Below are 16,195 nucleotides of genomic sequence, written 5' to 3' on the forward strand. Positions count from 1 at the left end.
TAATGATGACTATAGTGATGGAGAGAGATGAGGTGGATGAAGCAATACAAGTGTAATAAGAGGCATGCTGGGTGTGTATGTGTGCGATAGAGAGCGAGAGAGAGCAGAAGGAGGTCAGCATGGGGGCTCACTGCTAGAGATGAAAATGAGAATTTGACAAAAGTGTCAAATGGGACAATTTCCTAATTTAGAAAGACATCCCTCTCTTTTTTGCTCTCTCTGTGGCTTTCCTGTTCACTCTTTGTCTTTTTACCCCAGATTTCTTTTCCTATTCCCATTCCTCATCTCTTCCAGTCATTTCTCAATTCATTATTTTCTCTCTTCCATTTCCTTTTCCATCACCCTCTCGGCTTCTCTCGTTCCTCCCACGCTGTTTGCCTTTTCCCCCCTGTTCCTGTACAAGAAACCCAAATGACCACACTGTTACTTTGCAATGAACCATGCAGGGCTGTTGGTCCATCACACCTTGAATGGAATGTCTTATAACCACAGCCTTAAAACTCAATTTACAGCACACCACAGCTGTAACCTGTAACCTGATGTGCCACTTCCCAGAAATGTGACTACAAATCACAGTCATGTGGACCATGACAGCAATGATAGGTCCTTATAATTGGTTAGGACAAGGATAAAGTCTCTGTGAAGCAAAATGTAACAGACTGTAACTGTATGTAGCTTGTTCAGAATGCTAACACAAGCACCAGTATTTTCATCACATTTTCTTGGTATAAAGTTTGTATATGAAACTTGTTATTTTTAATTCTTTTTACAGATCCAGATGTCAGTCTCCTGACACATTTTTGCCTAGGATTCTGTTGTTTTTGTTGTTGCACATTATCTCCCGAATCAGTTGCCTCTCTGGTGCTTTTTGAACTAAAGGAAAAGTGATTATTGTCACGTTTACATTATTTTTATGATGTACTGATGACTTGGTACTGACTTCGAAGTTATCCTACTAGAAAGAAATCGCATAATGAGTGTCATGAATTGCCGATAGCTTTAAAACATCCTATTGTGATTGTTCTTGAAACAAATTAGCTTTTGCTGATCATTTAGTGGGTTTAAAATCCATCTCCAACCCCTTTTACAGTGGAGCCCATAAGACTTTAATTATTGACAACTAATGATCAATTAAAACTTATGAAAGGTAATTTAAAATCTTTCACGCGAAGTTTGGTCAACACATTCCACAGTGACTGTTGATGTATTGCTAGAAACATAAATGCACTCTTATTTAATAGAAATAAACTAATTTTGTGGAGATTTTTAAACCAAAGAACTCAGTGACAGGATAATTCAAAAAGTAAACCGCTGATGAAAGGTGGGAAAACAAATACATTTATATCTTTTGTATGAATGTCTTAAGTTTGTATCTTATCCTGTGTCTGTGATCATCTGATTTTATTTGCTTCACGAGTGATTAACAAAAAATCCAAAATCATTGGAAAATGAATCTTTTTCACTGGCCATACGATGTACATGTGTCATGCATCATAGTCCAATGATCAAAAACTATTTTTAGAGTAAAAACTTAATATGATAATGTAACCAGCTGTTTGGCCAAATGCCGGTGCATATAGAGATCTTTGCTCTGAAGCCCGTAGTGTTGGGCTCCTGCCCAGTCAACTCTTCATCTGAAACTCTGAGGAACACTGTTGGCTAATTCCGGCTGATTCACTGATGAAGCAGCTAGCCTCCTGTTCCCAGCCTCATTATATCTTTAAACATTAGTCTTTGCTGGAGTTGAGCTTGTTTACCTCAAACCACAAAGGATGAGGGAACAAGATTCTGCTTGGTTCACATCCTCCTTAGTTTTATATCTCTCTTCCCTTTGCACTTGCCTCTATGCTAACAAGCCCTCTCACACCTTGACATACACACCTTCCCCCCTGCATGCCCGAACACCTTCTTTCACGCGCTGTCCTGACGTTGTTGTTCTCGCGCTTCCAAGGATACACTCGGGGTTTGGTGAATGTGATGTGAAGGGAGCTGGAAATTGATTACTTCTCTCTGATCAGCTTTGGTCTCCTACAGATGTTGGGTCAATATACCAGCTGTGGTGGGGGGGGGTGTGCGTGTGTGTGTCCTCCCCTTGGAGCCTTTGAGTCAGCTCTCCTTTGTTTGTTGTTAATTGGTTAGAAGTGAACGGGGTGCATTTGGGAGAGTAATATCCTTCAAAGGTCACTGACAATGAAAAGTGCAGACCCGTTACGCTGCTGCAAGGGCTTCTGGGTATTTGTTACGCTCGCCTGGTTAATCGGTTTATAGTGTATGTGTGTACGGATGTGTGTGCTTAAATGCATTTGCGTGTTAAAGCTTTGTTATCTGAACTTCTTTCTTTCTTTGTCTTTCTTTCCTCTGTCCACAGAAACCTACGAGGATTTCGATTCACGTGTCATCGAGGTTAGTGTCTCTTGTCCCTTTCTGTTTACTGAACGACACACTCTACAACGTATTCGACAATGTTGATTAACAGTTGCGTTTAAATTGTTTCAAAAATGTAAAAAAGGCTGTATTGTTAATAAATGAGGATGATCCCTTGTGCAGCATTGTCATCAAATTAACAGTTTTCATCAAGAGAATACGTTTTTGACGGTTTAATTGTTTCACTTCATTTTAATTGCTGGTTTATTACCCCAACCAAGTTAATAAGAACCGTTTCATCTCTCTGCATTAGCTGACTGGACAAAATACAGCTGTACTGATAGCCCCCAGACTATCTATTAGCTTATTTTGTTTTATGTGTCATTTTCTAAATAAATCTGACTGTACATTAAAATATTGCAGAAAGCCTCAAAGGGAGCAAACAGTTTTCAAGTATTTCAAAGCAGTGGAAAATCCAGTGTGGTGTGTACACATGGATGGGGATAGGGGCAAATTTGCTGAGCAAGGGTTGCTCCATTTGAGAACTAAGCAGCAGCATTTGAGCAGTTGGACTGGTTTAGCACTCCCTGAAGTCAAATAGTGTAATATCTAGGTCACGTTTGCTTCATGTATGAAACCAAGCATACAATTAGCCCTAAAGCAAAGCTGTTCATTCAAGAGTTTGGTGGATATAATTGCAGTTTTTTTTTTTCTTTTAGAATTTCACACAGTATGCAGTTTATTAAGATCACAATTGACCCTTAAAATCCCGAAGACCATTGGAGGTTTCTAGTATTCCTGAAACTGTCTTGCAGTGTAACTTTTATGCTGTCAATATAAGGCAGGGGTGGGGCAACTCCAGGCCTCGAGGGCTGGTGTCCTGCAGGTTTTAGATGTGTCCTTGATCCAACACAGCTGATTTAAATGGCTAAATAACCTCCTCAACATGTCTTGAAGTTCTCCAGAGGCCTGGTAATGAACTAATCATTCAAATTGTATTTTGAAGGCTGTGTGTGTGTGAGAGAGAGAGAAAGAAAGAGAAACAGAATAAAGCTACACTGCATAGACAGTTCATTTAGATTCTGTCTTAGTGATCCTGGAACTTACCTTAATTCAATTAGTGCTAATGGACCCTACTGAACTAATGGGGGTAACACTACAAGGTCACATATGCAGGAAGACCCAGATGTGCAGCAGAGACGGGGGTGCACACATGTGGAATATCTGATTTTCATTGAATACCTGTTTGTCTATACCTTAAATATAAGTTATATATTTTATATACACATGATTTTTAATTTTTTAAATGTGACTGTTTCCAGATCTATTCCATACACACATGTCATTAGAGTGTGTGTGTGTGTGTGTGTGTGTGTGTGTGTGTGTGTGTGTGTGTGTGTGTGTGTGTGTGTGTGTCATTGATAGTCTTCCCTACAGCTCCTGTCTGCATAAATAAAAGTGGTGTCACAGACATTAGGCTTCCCCCTGGAAACCGATGGACGCTTTTATGGTGCCATCGCCTTCTATAAATATACCCTCTGTGCGTGTGTGCGAGAGTGTGAGCGTAAGTGTGCACCACTATAAATCCAGGCCTAATGAAATGAAAAAGGCTTACTGGAATAAAAGGCTCGTCTCCCAAGGACGATCATGCTGGCATGCCATTAGTGAATACATCCAGCAGGAGGGAGGGAAGAGGAGGGAAAGAGAAAAAGTGTACAAGAAGGAAAAGTTATGAAAGTTATCTTGAAAGTCGAAAGGTGAGAAGAAGGCAAACAAAAGGCTGGAGCTGTGTAACATTAATAAGACTCATTAAATGTAGATAAGAATAAGTACATACTTTTGAATGTAATGGTGAAAAATTTTTAAAGTTTAAAAAAATGTATGTTTGTTATTTCACATTTTATTTTAATAATAGAATGTAGAGGCATACATTCCACACATCCTTTTATTGTTATTTTAAGGTTGTTGAAATGAACTTACTCCTTGCTGTCTGACAGTATCAGCTCATTTCAGTTGATGTTTATGCCAAGAGAAATACTTAGAGATCTACTCATCTCTCCTTCAGTATCTGCTAAGTTATATCTTTGTAGGCGAGTCTTTACCTGTCACACTGTTCATACTGTCTCTTTTGGATTGGATTGGATTTCCAGTACGCGGTGCTTCTGGCAAATTACAGACTGTAAAAATACATAAAGATCTCCTGGCAAGCCAAAAAATAGGTGCAACAAAATTCATCCATAACTTTGATATTTCAGTTTAAGATGTCCACATTAAGGATGATAAGAACTGCTTTGTTTAGTTCAGTTATTTAGATGTATTAATCCCAAAAGTCACATAATAGGCACGATGACAGCAAATTTACACTGTTGTACAAGCTGTACACTGACTTGTACACGGACTACTTTACATTATATCAATGTGTCATGTCTTTACTGTTCTCCCACGAAAAGATATATAACAAAATATTTAAATAAATGTGAGGGGTGTACTCACTTTAGTGAGATACTGCATGTGCTTTATTTATTATCAAAGCAGGCTATTTTTGTAGGCCTACATATTCATTGTTTTTGTCCTGTAACATAATAAATCCAACAAAAATGTGGTATTAATATAGGGAAACTAGAACGTTAAATATTAGATAAATACCAGTTAAATATCAAATAATACTACTGTAGAATGTTTACATGTTGTAAAGGGTTTTATTTGTGCTTGTTAGTAATGTGGAAAGGAGACTAGGCTTTATTGCCTTCACTTTAAGGTCCAAATATCTTTTGTGGCTCCATACAGACTTTTAGGCAAAAACTGGTCAAAATACGTCTTTTGAAAGCAAAGGTTGCTTTGTCCTATGTTGACTAAAAGTAGTGACAAACCAGTGCTGAATTATCCCCTGACTGTACAGCTGCCCTCAGCTCATAGGCTCTTTTTAGTACACTATTTTGGTCTCCCTGCTGAAAACTGTACTACTATTGTTCAGTCTATCCACCCTGCCTTATTTTAGCCTGCAGCTCTTATGAAAAGCTCTGAAAAAGCCACTTTCATGTTAAGACTGGGCAGTTAATTTAATTAAATTTTTATTAATAAGGCTGGCTTACAAAAATTCCAAAAAATGAAGATAAAATGATCACTGCTGCCCCCCGCTTCATACTCATCCGCCTCCCCAAGCAGTCAAAAAATAATTTGTGCTCGTATGTGAGGACATGCTATACAGAGAATCATCAAATGAAAAATGTGCACCAAAATGCATCTAAATCATCTAATCCAGTACAATTACACTAAAAACTACAGCTTCAAAAATTCCCATTAAGTTAAAGCACACGGCTCTGGCACACTCAGTGTGATGAAGAATAGAGCTAGAGATGACGGAGAGCTGAGCTAACTGAAAAAAATGGAGAAGAGTCAGAGCGACGCAGACAAAAGTGATGTTCATGGCCTCTCTCCAAGTACAGCACACACTTGGACAAGACTCAGTGATTTCATTAACGGAGATGGAGTGTTGTCAGTGTCAGAAGAGGGTTTCTTTTTTGCTTTATACTCCCTGAAGTCAACAACCTTGAAAGTTTTGTTGAAAGTAAACTAAGAGCAGGCTGGATGAACTTTGTAGGAACTTTGAATTGGATTAGAGCTGTTTACCACACTGAACTGTCAAGACATGTATTCATACTAATATCAAAAGTGAAATTCACAATAAAGAAGTCAAAAGCTACTAATGCAGGTTTATTTGTTTCTTAACACTACAACTACCAACGTTCTAAACCCCCAGAATCACTGTAACAGTACCAGTCTTCTAGCTGTAACTATGATTTTACGAAATAAGTACTTCAAACAAGAACTTTTGGGGGTTTTATTAGATTTACAAAGACTTTGTGTGATTTCATATTATTTCATTACAGATCATAAAGTTGAAATATGTTTAAGAATCCACAAAGGAACAACAAACAACAATAACTAGAGAGTCCATAGAAAGTGAATGATATTTAGCAACTCCAAGGAATTACTGATATAATAACTACTGGTGATGCAAGCAGAGAAGGATCCATGATAAAACCTTTAGGCAAATTACCAGTGAGAGTATACTGTTGAAAGTGAAGCAGGTCATTGCCTGTAACTTACTATACACCACACAGTTGGCCACAATAAAATAAGAAATGCATTTAAATAAATTAATTGCTGTAAAAGTCGATCAGTGAGTGTTTATTATGTTATCCAAGAGCCTTGTTCAATCTACAACACCACCCATCCTAGTGTGCAGCCTTCCTCAGCATTGACGTTCAACTCCAAAACCAATCCAATTTGGCTGCTCTGCACCACATTTCACTCTTTATTTGCTCAGATTAGTTCTCCACTCTTTGCGCTGTGCTCTGTTTGGCTTCTCTACATAGCCAGCAACCTGCTTGCTTCTTTATGTTTCCAGTCACACACTCCCTCACCTACCCGACCCATTCATCTTTCTACCCATTTTCTTCCACTTATCCAATTAAGAATTGTGGTTGACTGTCCCTGCTACCATAGGGTGGGTGGAGGTGGGGTACACCCTGGACAGAGTGCCAGCCTGTCACAGGGTCAACACAGATAGACAGACAACCATTCATGCTCAATTTCACACCTACAGCCAGTTTAGAATCACCAGTAACCAAACCCCACTAGGTGTAAGTCTTTGGACTGTGGGAAGAAGCCAGAATACCCAGAGAGATTCAGTCAGTCGTGCAATAATTATTCATTTTTTATTTTAACTGCACTCCACTATATATTTTCTATTAGTCACATCCAGAGTCATAATTAGCCAAAGCATTGGTGACATCTAGCTACCTCTAGGTTATTATATAGCAGCCTTCATGTACGAATCTCTGTAAACAATACATGTTGCTAGCCAACTGAGCTTGCCACATTGTTGAGTGCAGCATTTCCCATTGATTTCTGTTGGGGTTAATATAACTCTGTTGGCAGTTCCTTTTTATCCCATGTGCTCCAAGATTAACTACATTATAAATAAACTCATTTTTAGAAAAAGTGGTGAAATGTTAGATGATGGAGTTTCATATAAATTGAGTGATTTTTAAAATGTAAATTAGTCAAAATGAACCTTTTGGCAGTTCTAGCTTTCAAAGTATTTATTAGATTTGTGCTGGTGAAAGTTCAGCACTGTTATTTTCATTTACAGTTTAATATTTTCACAGAAATGACAATAAAGAAGATGAGATAATTTTGCATTTCTTCGTGTATTATTACATTGGAAAGTAAAAGCTTGCAGTCATACATCACCGAGTTATTTTAAAAGTTAATTTAGAGGAGTTAGATTATTTTAATTGGGAACACGGTGTTCACTGAAGTTGACCCAGCAACACATAGTTTATTAAACCTCATCCAAAAGTTGGATGTTGAAGAATCCTTGGGGAACACATTTTTTATCAAATCTAATTTAAAATATTGCCTTCAGTTACTGGATCAATTAATATATCTCCAAGTGCATTTTAATCTCATGATGGTGGCTTGTATCTGAATCAACCATGATGCCAAGTTGTAGAGTAATACATAGTACAAATGAAAATGTTCTACATTAAGGAAATGAATAGGAAAGGAAATGAATAGGAAAGCAAATTTTTCACTCGCCCTATATGATCAATTTAATTTCCAAAAAATACTTTTACAGTTGAATGTAATTTAGTCCTATTTTCGTCCCTTCAGTCTCACAAGCACAAACATGCATGTCTGAGTCATTTGCATGACTAACGCACAGTTCCCTACACTGTTATAAATGTTGTTTTCTTGCTAAGTCTTTAGACAGCAGTTTGTCATCTCATTTGAACACACATTAGTCCAGAAAGGGATTTTAACTCTTTCCTTTTCTCCTTCTCAGTCACAAATATCTGAAAGATTTTTTTTTAAATTAAACTTAGTGGAGAGGGGCCAAAGAAGAACTTGACACTTGTGCTATAATATTCAAATAGCCATCTACCATAGTGTATGACTGCACTCTCTTTTCACGATTAGTTATTTCATTATGTAAAAGAGCTGATTACCTTCGCACCACTGTTAGAAAAAAACAGGCCTGTGAATCTAGCGTTTTGCTTCAGATATGGCCATCTGGCTCTCAACACATCACATGTCACAATTACACAAAGAAATCTAGCAGAGTTTAAATTATGCACCAGTATGACTAATTATGGCAATTGTAGCTATGCCTGAGCAAATAAAAGCTGTTAACTATTCACTTGTTGATATCTTTACTCAAGATACCCGAGAAAAAAAATGGTGTTTCTATGCAAGAGCAAGTCAGAGAAGGCATTTGTAGTCATGCAGTACCTTCTGGTTTCATGTGGTTAAAACTCCTTCCTTGTACTGCAGCATATAGACTGATGGAGACAGGAAAACGTGCAGCAACAGATTGAGAAAATAAGAGATTAAACAGAAGTGAGAGCGAGTTAGAAGCATCCTCCCACTGCCATGCTGTTGCTCATCCGGCAGAGAAAAACTCAGCCCATCTGCTCTGCTGTGAACACTCCTCAAAACTACTGCATCTTCACCTCAAATGACAAATGTAAAGCCCAGAACTCAACATCACTGGAGGCTTTTAGACACACTTCTAATTGAAACTGGCTGCGAACAGCCATAAGTCACGCTGAAACTTGAGAGTTAATAACTTGTTGGATTTTGATTTACAGAAACGCTTCATGCGCCATCTGGTCCGCACCTGGCATAAAGAGCAAGTTTCGTTACACACTTAAACTTGACAGTAAGGGAGGATATGTTGCTGCCTCCCTTTAAGACCTGCTGCCACATTGTGCAGAAAAAAATGTCCATGTATTTATTACGGCATGTACTTTTTGGAGCATTATGTGTGTGCACCTTTGGTTTGTAAAGGCTAGTGCAGGGCAAAAAATATGTGAGGCATGTGGAGGTGTCGTTAAGTCACTGTTTTTGTGCATCCATGTGTTTGCATGTGTCCTTGGGGTTGTCTTTTCATTGTTTTGGTGTTTGCTTCTGCTCTGACCCCAATCCTTGTTCTGTGGCCCTGCAGTCATATTATAAACCCTTTACTGAAGTGTATGTTACGTAACGAGCGACGCTCAAGGCACATCTTGACTTTGAAGTTCCCTCTGCTGGAATTCAGCACTATTTTATCACTTGCGCTCTCTGACAGGGATAAAAGCCTCAAGGTGAGCTGTTTTTTGGAGGTGGTGTGGGGTTAGTCCAATGAAAGGGCGCTAGTGCAAGATCTATTCGCAGCTCATAGGAACAACATAAGGAAATGCATACAAGCAGGCAGGAAGTACTATTCATATTTCCAGGGATCAATGTCCTTCATTTCTGTGATGTTTTACCTCCCTTTCACAGTCACAGCTGAAGGTGTTTTGAATGCATTCTGTCAGAAACAAGTTGGTGCTATGTGGTGGCTCCTATAGACTTCCATTTCAAAGCGTTAGCTTGACTCATAAATACATTTTTCCCACCAGTCATGATATGCCCTTTAGCTAAATTCACTCTTTCAGTTTGCTGGTGTAGAGAGAGATGGAGAGACTCAGAGAAAGAGAGGTGGAGCATGAGGGGAGGGAGAGAGAAGCCCCTTGATGAGGCAGGCCAGGCAGGTCCTTCACTTGGGATTGAGTTGCATTCACTCGTATTGTAACAACTGTTTTTTTTTTTGTTGCCACTTATCACTGGAGTATGGAATACATTTACATACTCAGACAATTTCACACTCGATTGGCTTGTTTTTTATTCAGTTTTTAGCTCATAATTATTATGGCTTGTTTTCATTTTGCGTTTTTTTTTCACTTTGTGTTTCTTTATGTTGTCTGTGGTTATCTTTATGTGAAATTCTAATACATAACATGTATTATCATGTATATATGTAGTATCATACCTTGATCTTTACCTAGCACAATGATAATCATGTACAGCCAAGTCTATAAGTATTTGTACAGGGTACATAGTCCACCTTCTTGAGAGGCATGAAAGTCAGTGAAGAGTTGAACAGTATTTTGACCACATGAGGTTGGTTCCCTCATAATCTGGCAGATGAAAGAGCTGGAGTTGATTCCATGTGTTGAACTTTGGTAGTTATTCAGTTATTCAGATCAGCAACACCAAAACACCTTACAAGTGCTATAAAACTAAAAGTGCATGATGACATGAATCATTTCCCAGAGTTGTTTAAAGTCAATAACAAGAAGATTCAATTTGCCAGAAAACAGCTGAAAGAACTTGTAGTTCTTGGTGAACAAAGTCTTGTGACATATGAAGACATATGAAAGCAAGATTAATTTGCACTAGAATGATGGGCTTATGAGCTGAAGAATACCACATCATTGTCAAATGTGGTGTAGGCAGTGTTGTTGCATAGGCATGCATGGCTGCAAGTGGAACCTGGGCATTCATGTGTATTGATGATAGCATAAGCATAATAATGACCCAAAGTACACAGCAAAAGCAACCCAAAAGCTCAAGGCAAAGAAATGAGATATTCCTCAATGACTTTCAAGCATGCATTAAATGAAGGCAGCTGTAGTAGGAGACTTTGCAGGGAGGAAACGCAGCATTTAGTGATGTCCATGGATTCTAGACTTCAGGCAATCATTGGCTCCAAAGGATTTTTTTCCAATTACATTTGCAAGTTTAATTTTGTGTCTCTGAAACTGCAGTAATAACAGTTAAACCACCTGAATTAAGCTTAAAATGCACTTCAGTCACGTCCAAATTATTATGCATGTGACTGCCCTAACTCTGAGCCACAAGGTTTGAAGTTCTGGTTCTGGCTCCAACCTGAAAAGAAAACTTTACTATACTACACTCAGGCTGTGGTGGGAAATACTGTAAATGCATCAGTGCTTAATTGTTGGCTCTTTTATTGAACATTTTTCTTGTCTGTTTAAAATCAGCTGAATGAATTTTGTCCATTCACGTTCTTAGTTTTACATTTTTTGTACTATTATTGTTCCCCTCTCATTCACACTCGCACAAAATGAGCAAAGGAAGCTTTAATATTTGATTTTCTGCCTTTACTAGAGAATAAATAAATATTTGATGGGTGTTTTATTGCTGAATGTACAATCGCTTCTTCACTTATCTTTCCACCTCAGTAGTATTTCTGTATTTGTGTGTATCGTTGAGGGAATACTTTTAAAGCAATATCCAACTGTGGAGTTGAAGAAATAACCACAGTGTTTCCACATCAATAAGACAGATACTAACACAAGTGCAACATGAACACCACAAACCACTGCCATACATAAGCAGCAAAGTAACACAAAGTGCCGCCAATGCTTAAACCAGTATTGAACTGTCAAAATACTGTACATAGATACACAGATTTTTCATATAGACCTTGTGTGTAAGCAGTTGTGTGACCTGTGTGTGTCTGTATGAGAATTGTCTTATAGTCAATATTTAAACCCCTCCAACTCAATACCTGTTATTGGAAATCACATCATAGCTATTATATGCTTAAAGCCACAGGAGTCATTGTTTTTTCATATGAACAGTGAATTATTGAGTGATTTCAATATGAAAGTGGATTTGGCAGTAGTGCCAAATTGCAGCTCTTCGGTATGTTAGCATCTTTTTTTGCTGCAGCAGACCCTTTTTTCAGTCATAAAGCTTTCCATAAGCGTTTGATGGACATATTCAGAGACAAGCTGGTGAACACAGTACAGCATTTAGCTAGTAATAAGTCAGATATTTTCCTCCTTTTGAATCCAAAAATGGCTTAAATGAGAGTTCCAGGAACCAGGTCTTAAACTAGACTCTAAAGTACCTGTTGTTCTATTTTTGCAGCTTGTTGTGGAGTTCAGTGGTAAAATGAGCTTTTAATTTAGAGTAATCCTAAATGAACATTTTATTAATGAAACATACTGTGAAAGGTGCTATGACAAAAAATATTTTCTAATTAGACCAAAAATATTTTCTAATTAGCACTATAATTATCTTAATTAAATTTGCTTAATGAACTAGTCGGGATCGCTGGTTATTCTGTATTACTTTTCACTGTGCCTCTTGGTTTTGAGCTGAATTTATTCCGTGTGCATTTATTGTAGTTCTTCTTGAGGCTTCTTTGAGTGTTGGTACTTTGCACATCTCTTATTAAGACAAAGATGCAGACACATCCGTTTTCAGATGTCACACACACAAATGGATGTTTCATTTCCACACATTCAGGCATTTCATCAGGATTTTTTGAGTCAGATTTTAGAACATTCACAACAAATAGATCTTTCACCATCTAATCATCTTTTTTTCTTGTTCTTTGATTTTTAAATGGTCACTTAGTCTTGAGGAAGAATCAGTTAAACTTTGGTGGTCAAAGGTCAAGTTCAGTGTGATCTTACAGACCATGTTTTTGACTATAATGCGAATACATTCACTTATTACAAGATTTCACACCAATGTCTAATAATATCAAGTAATGAAGTGATGACATTTTGTATGAAAAAGGTCAACTTCACTGTGTCGTCATAATGTTCCACAAGAGCTCTCGTCAGGCCATAATTCAGCATCATAACTGACACAGAATAGGAGGCTGTGACGTGATCGCACATTTGATGAGATATTGAATTGGTGACACTAATCCTTGGTCCCCACATATTAGATTCTTTGAATTTGAGAGTTGTCACTACATTTATATCTAGTCTAAACTGCAGCCTTACACGCTGGATCTGATTCTAGTTTCATTTGTTGTTGTTCTCTTTCTGTCCCTTGCCTTCTACCCCTCATCCATCACCTCTTTTCCTCCCGCTCTTCTTTCAAACCTCTGTAGTGGATCTATGCTGCCCCCTGGTGTTTCAAAATCATATTGCCTAGAGTTGATCAGCCTGTGTGGATAGGATATGTGTGTGCTTCTAAGATAGATGACTGCCGCTTTTTTTACATAACAGATCAATGAAAGTCACTTAAATCTGGGAAGGCATGCGGGTCTGGATTGACCACAAATGCACAACTAATAGCTTTGTTGTGGTGCTATAGCTGCAGATGTTTTACTCCACGCATTTGTTTTTGTCGGTTCATTAACTTGTCTGTTATTGACTTGAGCATAAAAGCCAAAATGCATGAAATCAAATGATACTACGCCGAAGTTATACAACAAATGCCTGTTTTCATTCATCTTTTGCGCTTTGGAAGTAAATCTGTGCCATAAAAACAGATGACAGTAGTTGGTTGATTTGTTGTCCTGATATTTGATCTCAGTATATAAATTAATCTCAGTATGTAATTGCAAGAGTTTATAATGAGCAATAACAGTTGTAACATATCATTATGTCATTATTATCTGCCGCTGCTTATCCAGAATGTGGCTGCAGCTGCAGCACACTAAGCAAAATAGCCAGCTGGACTGATCCTTGGCCACTTGCACCAGGCTAGAACGGATATACAGTCCCTCCAGTATAAAAAGCCTCTCTAGGGAGGTTAGATGCGCAAATGTATTCAGCTGACTTCTTTTAATGCAAAGGAGCAGCATTACTGCTCTCACTCATCACTCCATAGCCCATGTGAGGAAAACTAATTATGACTTTCTGTGATCTCATTCCTTTTTCACTGCCCAGACCTCACAGGTAACGATGGGATGGTAGATGGGCTCATAAATTATGAGATTTGCTTTGCCTCTCAGCTCCCTCTGTCCCACCTAAGGTACTAGAACTGCTTCACTTGAGGTAGAAATTCTCTTCCAGACTGCAGGGTTGTTTGCCAGCAGAGGACTTCAGTTATAGAGTTGCTTATCCTCATTCCAGCTGTTTCATAATGGGCTACAGAAGGCTACACAGCATGCTGGAGCTCACAGCCAGCAGAACCACACTGACTGCAGCACGTCCGCAGAAAAATCTCACATTTTTATTTATGTTTATATTTGCAGTGTGTATGATATAATAGCTACACTAGAGCTCAAGATAGTGTTTGTTTATGATTGTTGTTTTGTAGGTAAAGAGTGTGTTCAACATGACAGCCAAAGAAGGCAGAAAGAGGTCCATCAGCTGCTTGGTCGCAGTGGGAAATGGCAACGGAGCCGCAGGTTTGAATCTCTAAAAAATAAATAAATGAATGAATAAACTCTGGAAGCAACTTATGATGATAAATCCAATCTATTAAACGTTTTGTCCCTGATAATCACGTTTATTGAAAATGCAAGGTATTATAGTGTGAGGAAGAGAGATAAGAAACATAATTTAACATGTTTTGAATTCTGTAGACATGACACAGAGCCAAAATTGATTTTGACAGTTATTTTAATTGAGCTTTTCTAAAATGCCTCAGCCTCTGCCGATATGGGGAAGTGCAGGAAATGGGTTTGACACTTTTCATCCTCAAGCAGCAGCAAAAAAAAGGGAAAACTGCTGACGAAACTCTGCATACTTTCCTGAAGCTCGCCTGCACTTAACCTCTTATTATAGAGTGTGTCACTGCTGCTTTTCAAAAACTTCATCATGTTATTGCTCATTAGCATAAAAAAAGTTTAATGACACGGGAAAACCATCACAAGCTGTGATTTCTTCAAGAGAATCTTGTTTAATTTTTAATGAATCATACTATGATGAATTTTACATTTTCTGTTACACTGAGCTTCACAAGCATCAGTGACTACTCAACACTCTGCACTCAGAGGTGTTTTAAGACCAATGTTCTTTCCTCCTTCCAGGCTTTGCTTTGGGGAAAGCAGCAGACAGGAACACGGCTCTGAGGAAGGTAAGACCACAAACCATATATCAGTGTAGCTTCAGATGCCGTTTATAGGTTTGGGACAGCTTAAGGTCACATATCCAGCAAGTGTTTTGTTAAATAACTGTCGACTGAGGTTTTCGACTGGTCTTGGCTAAAAAAATATCTCTTAAACAAAAGATTTTGGAGATGTTATCGCGTCATCTGCTGGACATCTATCATAGACTTTGTACCAGAAGGTTTTGAAAAGGATAAGCGACACATGAAAAGATTCAAATTTATGATTGACCTCGCATTCTGAAGCCGCTGAATAAACATATACAAGTGACATCAGGGGGTGATGATTGTGTCAGTCCAGACAAGTGGCAAACACTCAGTGTGACAGAATCCACATCGGTATATGCAGAAATCTGATGTTATCATTTTAAAGTGAGCATCCAGTCTGTGTGTGTGAAGTGGACCTGTGCACGTAGCTATGTGATATCCCCGTGCTGGTGTCATTCCTGCATCATCATAATGATGTTGGTCCAGCATCAACACTGGAGCTGACCAATCACGGTGTTGTAATATTGTAGTTTTATAAAGTGGAGGAAAATGGGGGAAAAATGTCTTTATTAAATTATTCAGTTATTTTCTTCATGAATGTCTGCAAGATAACAAATATATTATCAAGTTAGGCTGGTGATAGCTTTTTGTTGTAGCATTAGCTAACTTGGCCAAACTTAACTGAAGGCTCAGGCAACATGATAGGTACACTGCAAGGTTGATACTGGAACCAAGATTGTTATGATGATGTAGAAACAAGACCAACACAGGGATATCAGATCTGATTACAACCATATATTAAACTAGTCTCAATAAAATGTTGTTATATTTAAAAAACAAAAATAAACAACAAAACAAAAATGTGCATTTCCTTTCTTCATTGATATGATCATAGTTCTCACGTTGTAACAGACTGCCTGACCAGACCACTACGCTTCCCAGGAATAATATCTATAATAATAATGGATTGCATTTATATAGCGCTTTTCGAGACCCTCAAAGCGCTTTACAATTCCACTATTCATTCACTCTCACACACTAGTGGAGGCAAGCTACGGTTGTAGCCACAGCTGCCCTGGGGCTGACTGACAGAAGCGAGGCCGCCATTTCGTGCCATCGGCCCCTCTGGCCAACACCAGTAGGC

At 38.3% G+C, this 16,195-nt stretch overlaps 1 protein-coding gene across 1 annotated transcript in view; it reads left to right on the forward strand.

Moving 5' to 3' along the window:
- mrps5 (mitochondrial ribosomal protein S5) overlaps positions 1-16,195 on the forward strand; it is a 28,903-nt gene that overhangs the window by 8,274 nt on the left and 4,434 nt on the right. Inside the window, exons 6-8 of the mRNA XM_005941285.2 lie at positions 2,369-2,403; positions 14,272-14,362; positions 14,987-15,033. Of these exons, the coding sequence (XP_005941347.1) occupies positions 2,369-2,403; positions 14,272-14,362; positions 14,987-15,033 (173 nt within the window). The remainder of the gene's footprint in view (positions 1-2,368; positions 2,404-14,271; positions 14,363-14,986; positions 15,034-16,195) is intronic.

The sequence above is a fragment of the Haplochromis burtoni genome, unplaced genomic scaffold (genome assembly GCF_018398535.1).
Source record: "Haplochromis burtoni strain Fernald_Lab_line unplaced genomic scaffold, NCSU_Asbu1 Contig_46, whole genome shotgun sequence".
In the NCBI taxonomy this organism is placed as follows: Eukaryota; Metazoa; Chordata; class Actinopteri; order Cichliformes; family Cichlidae; genus Haplochromis; species Haplochromis burtoni.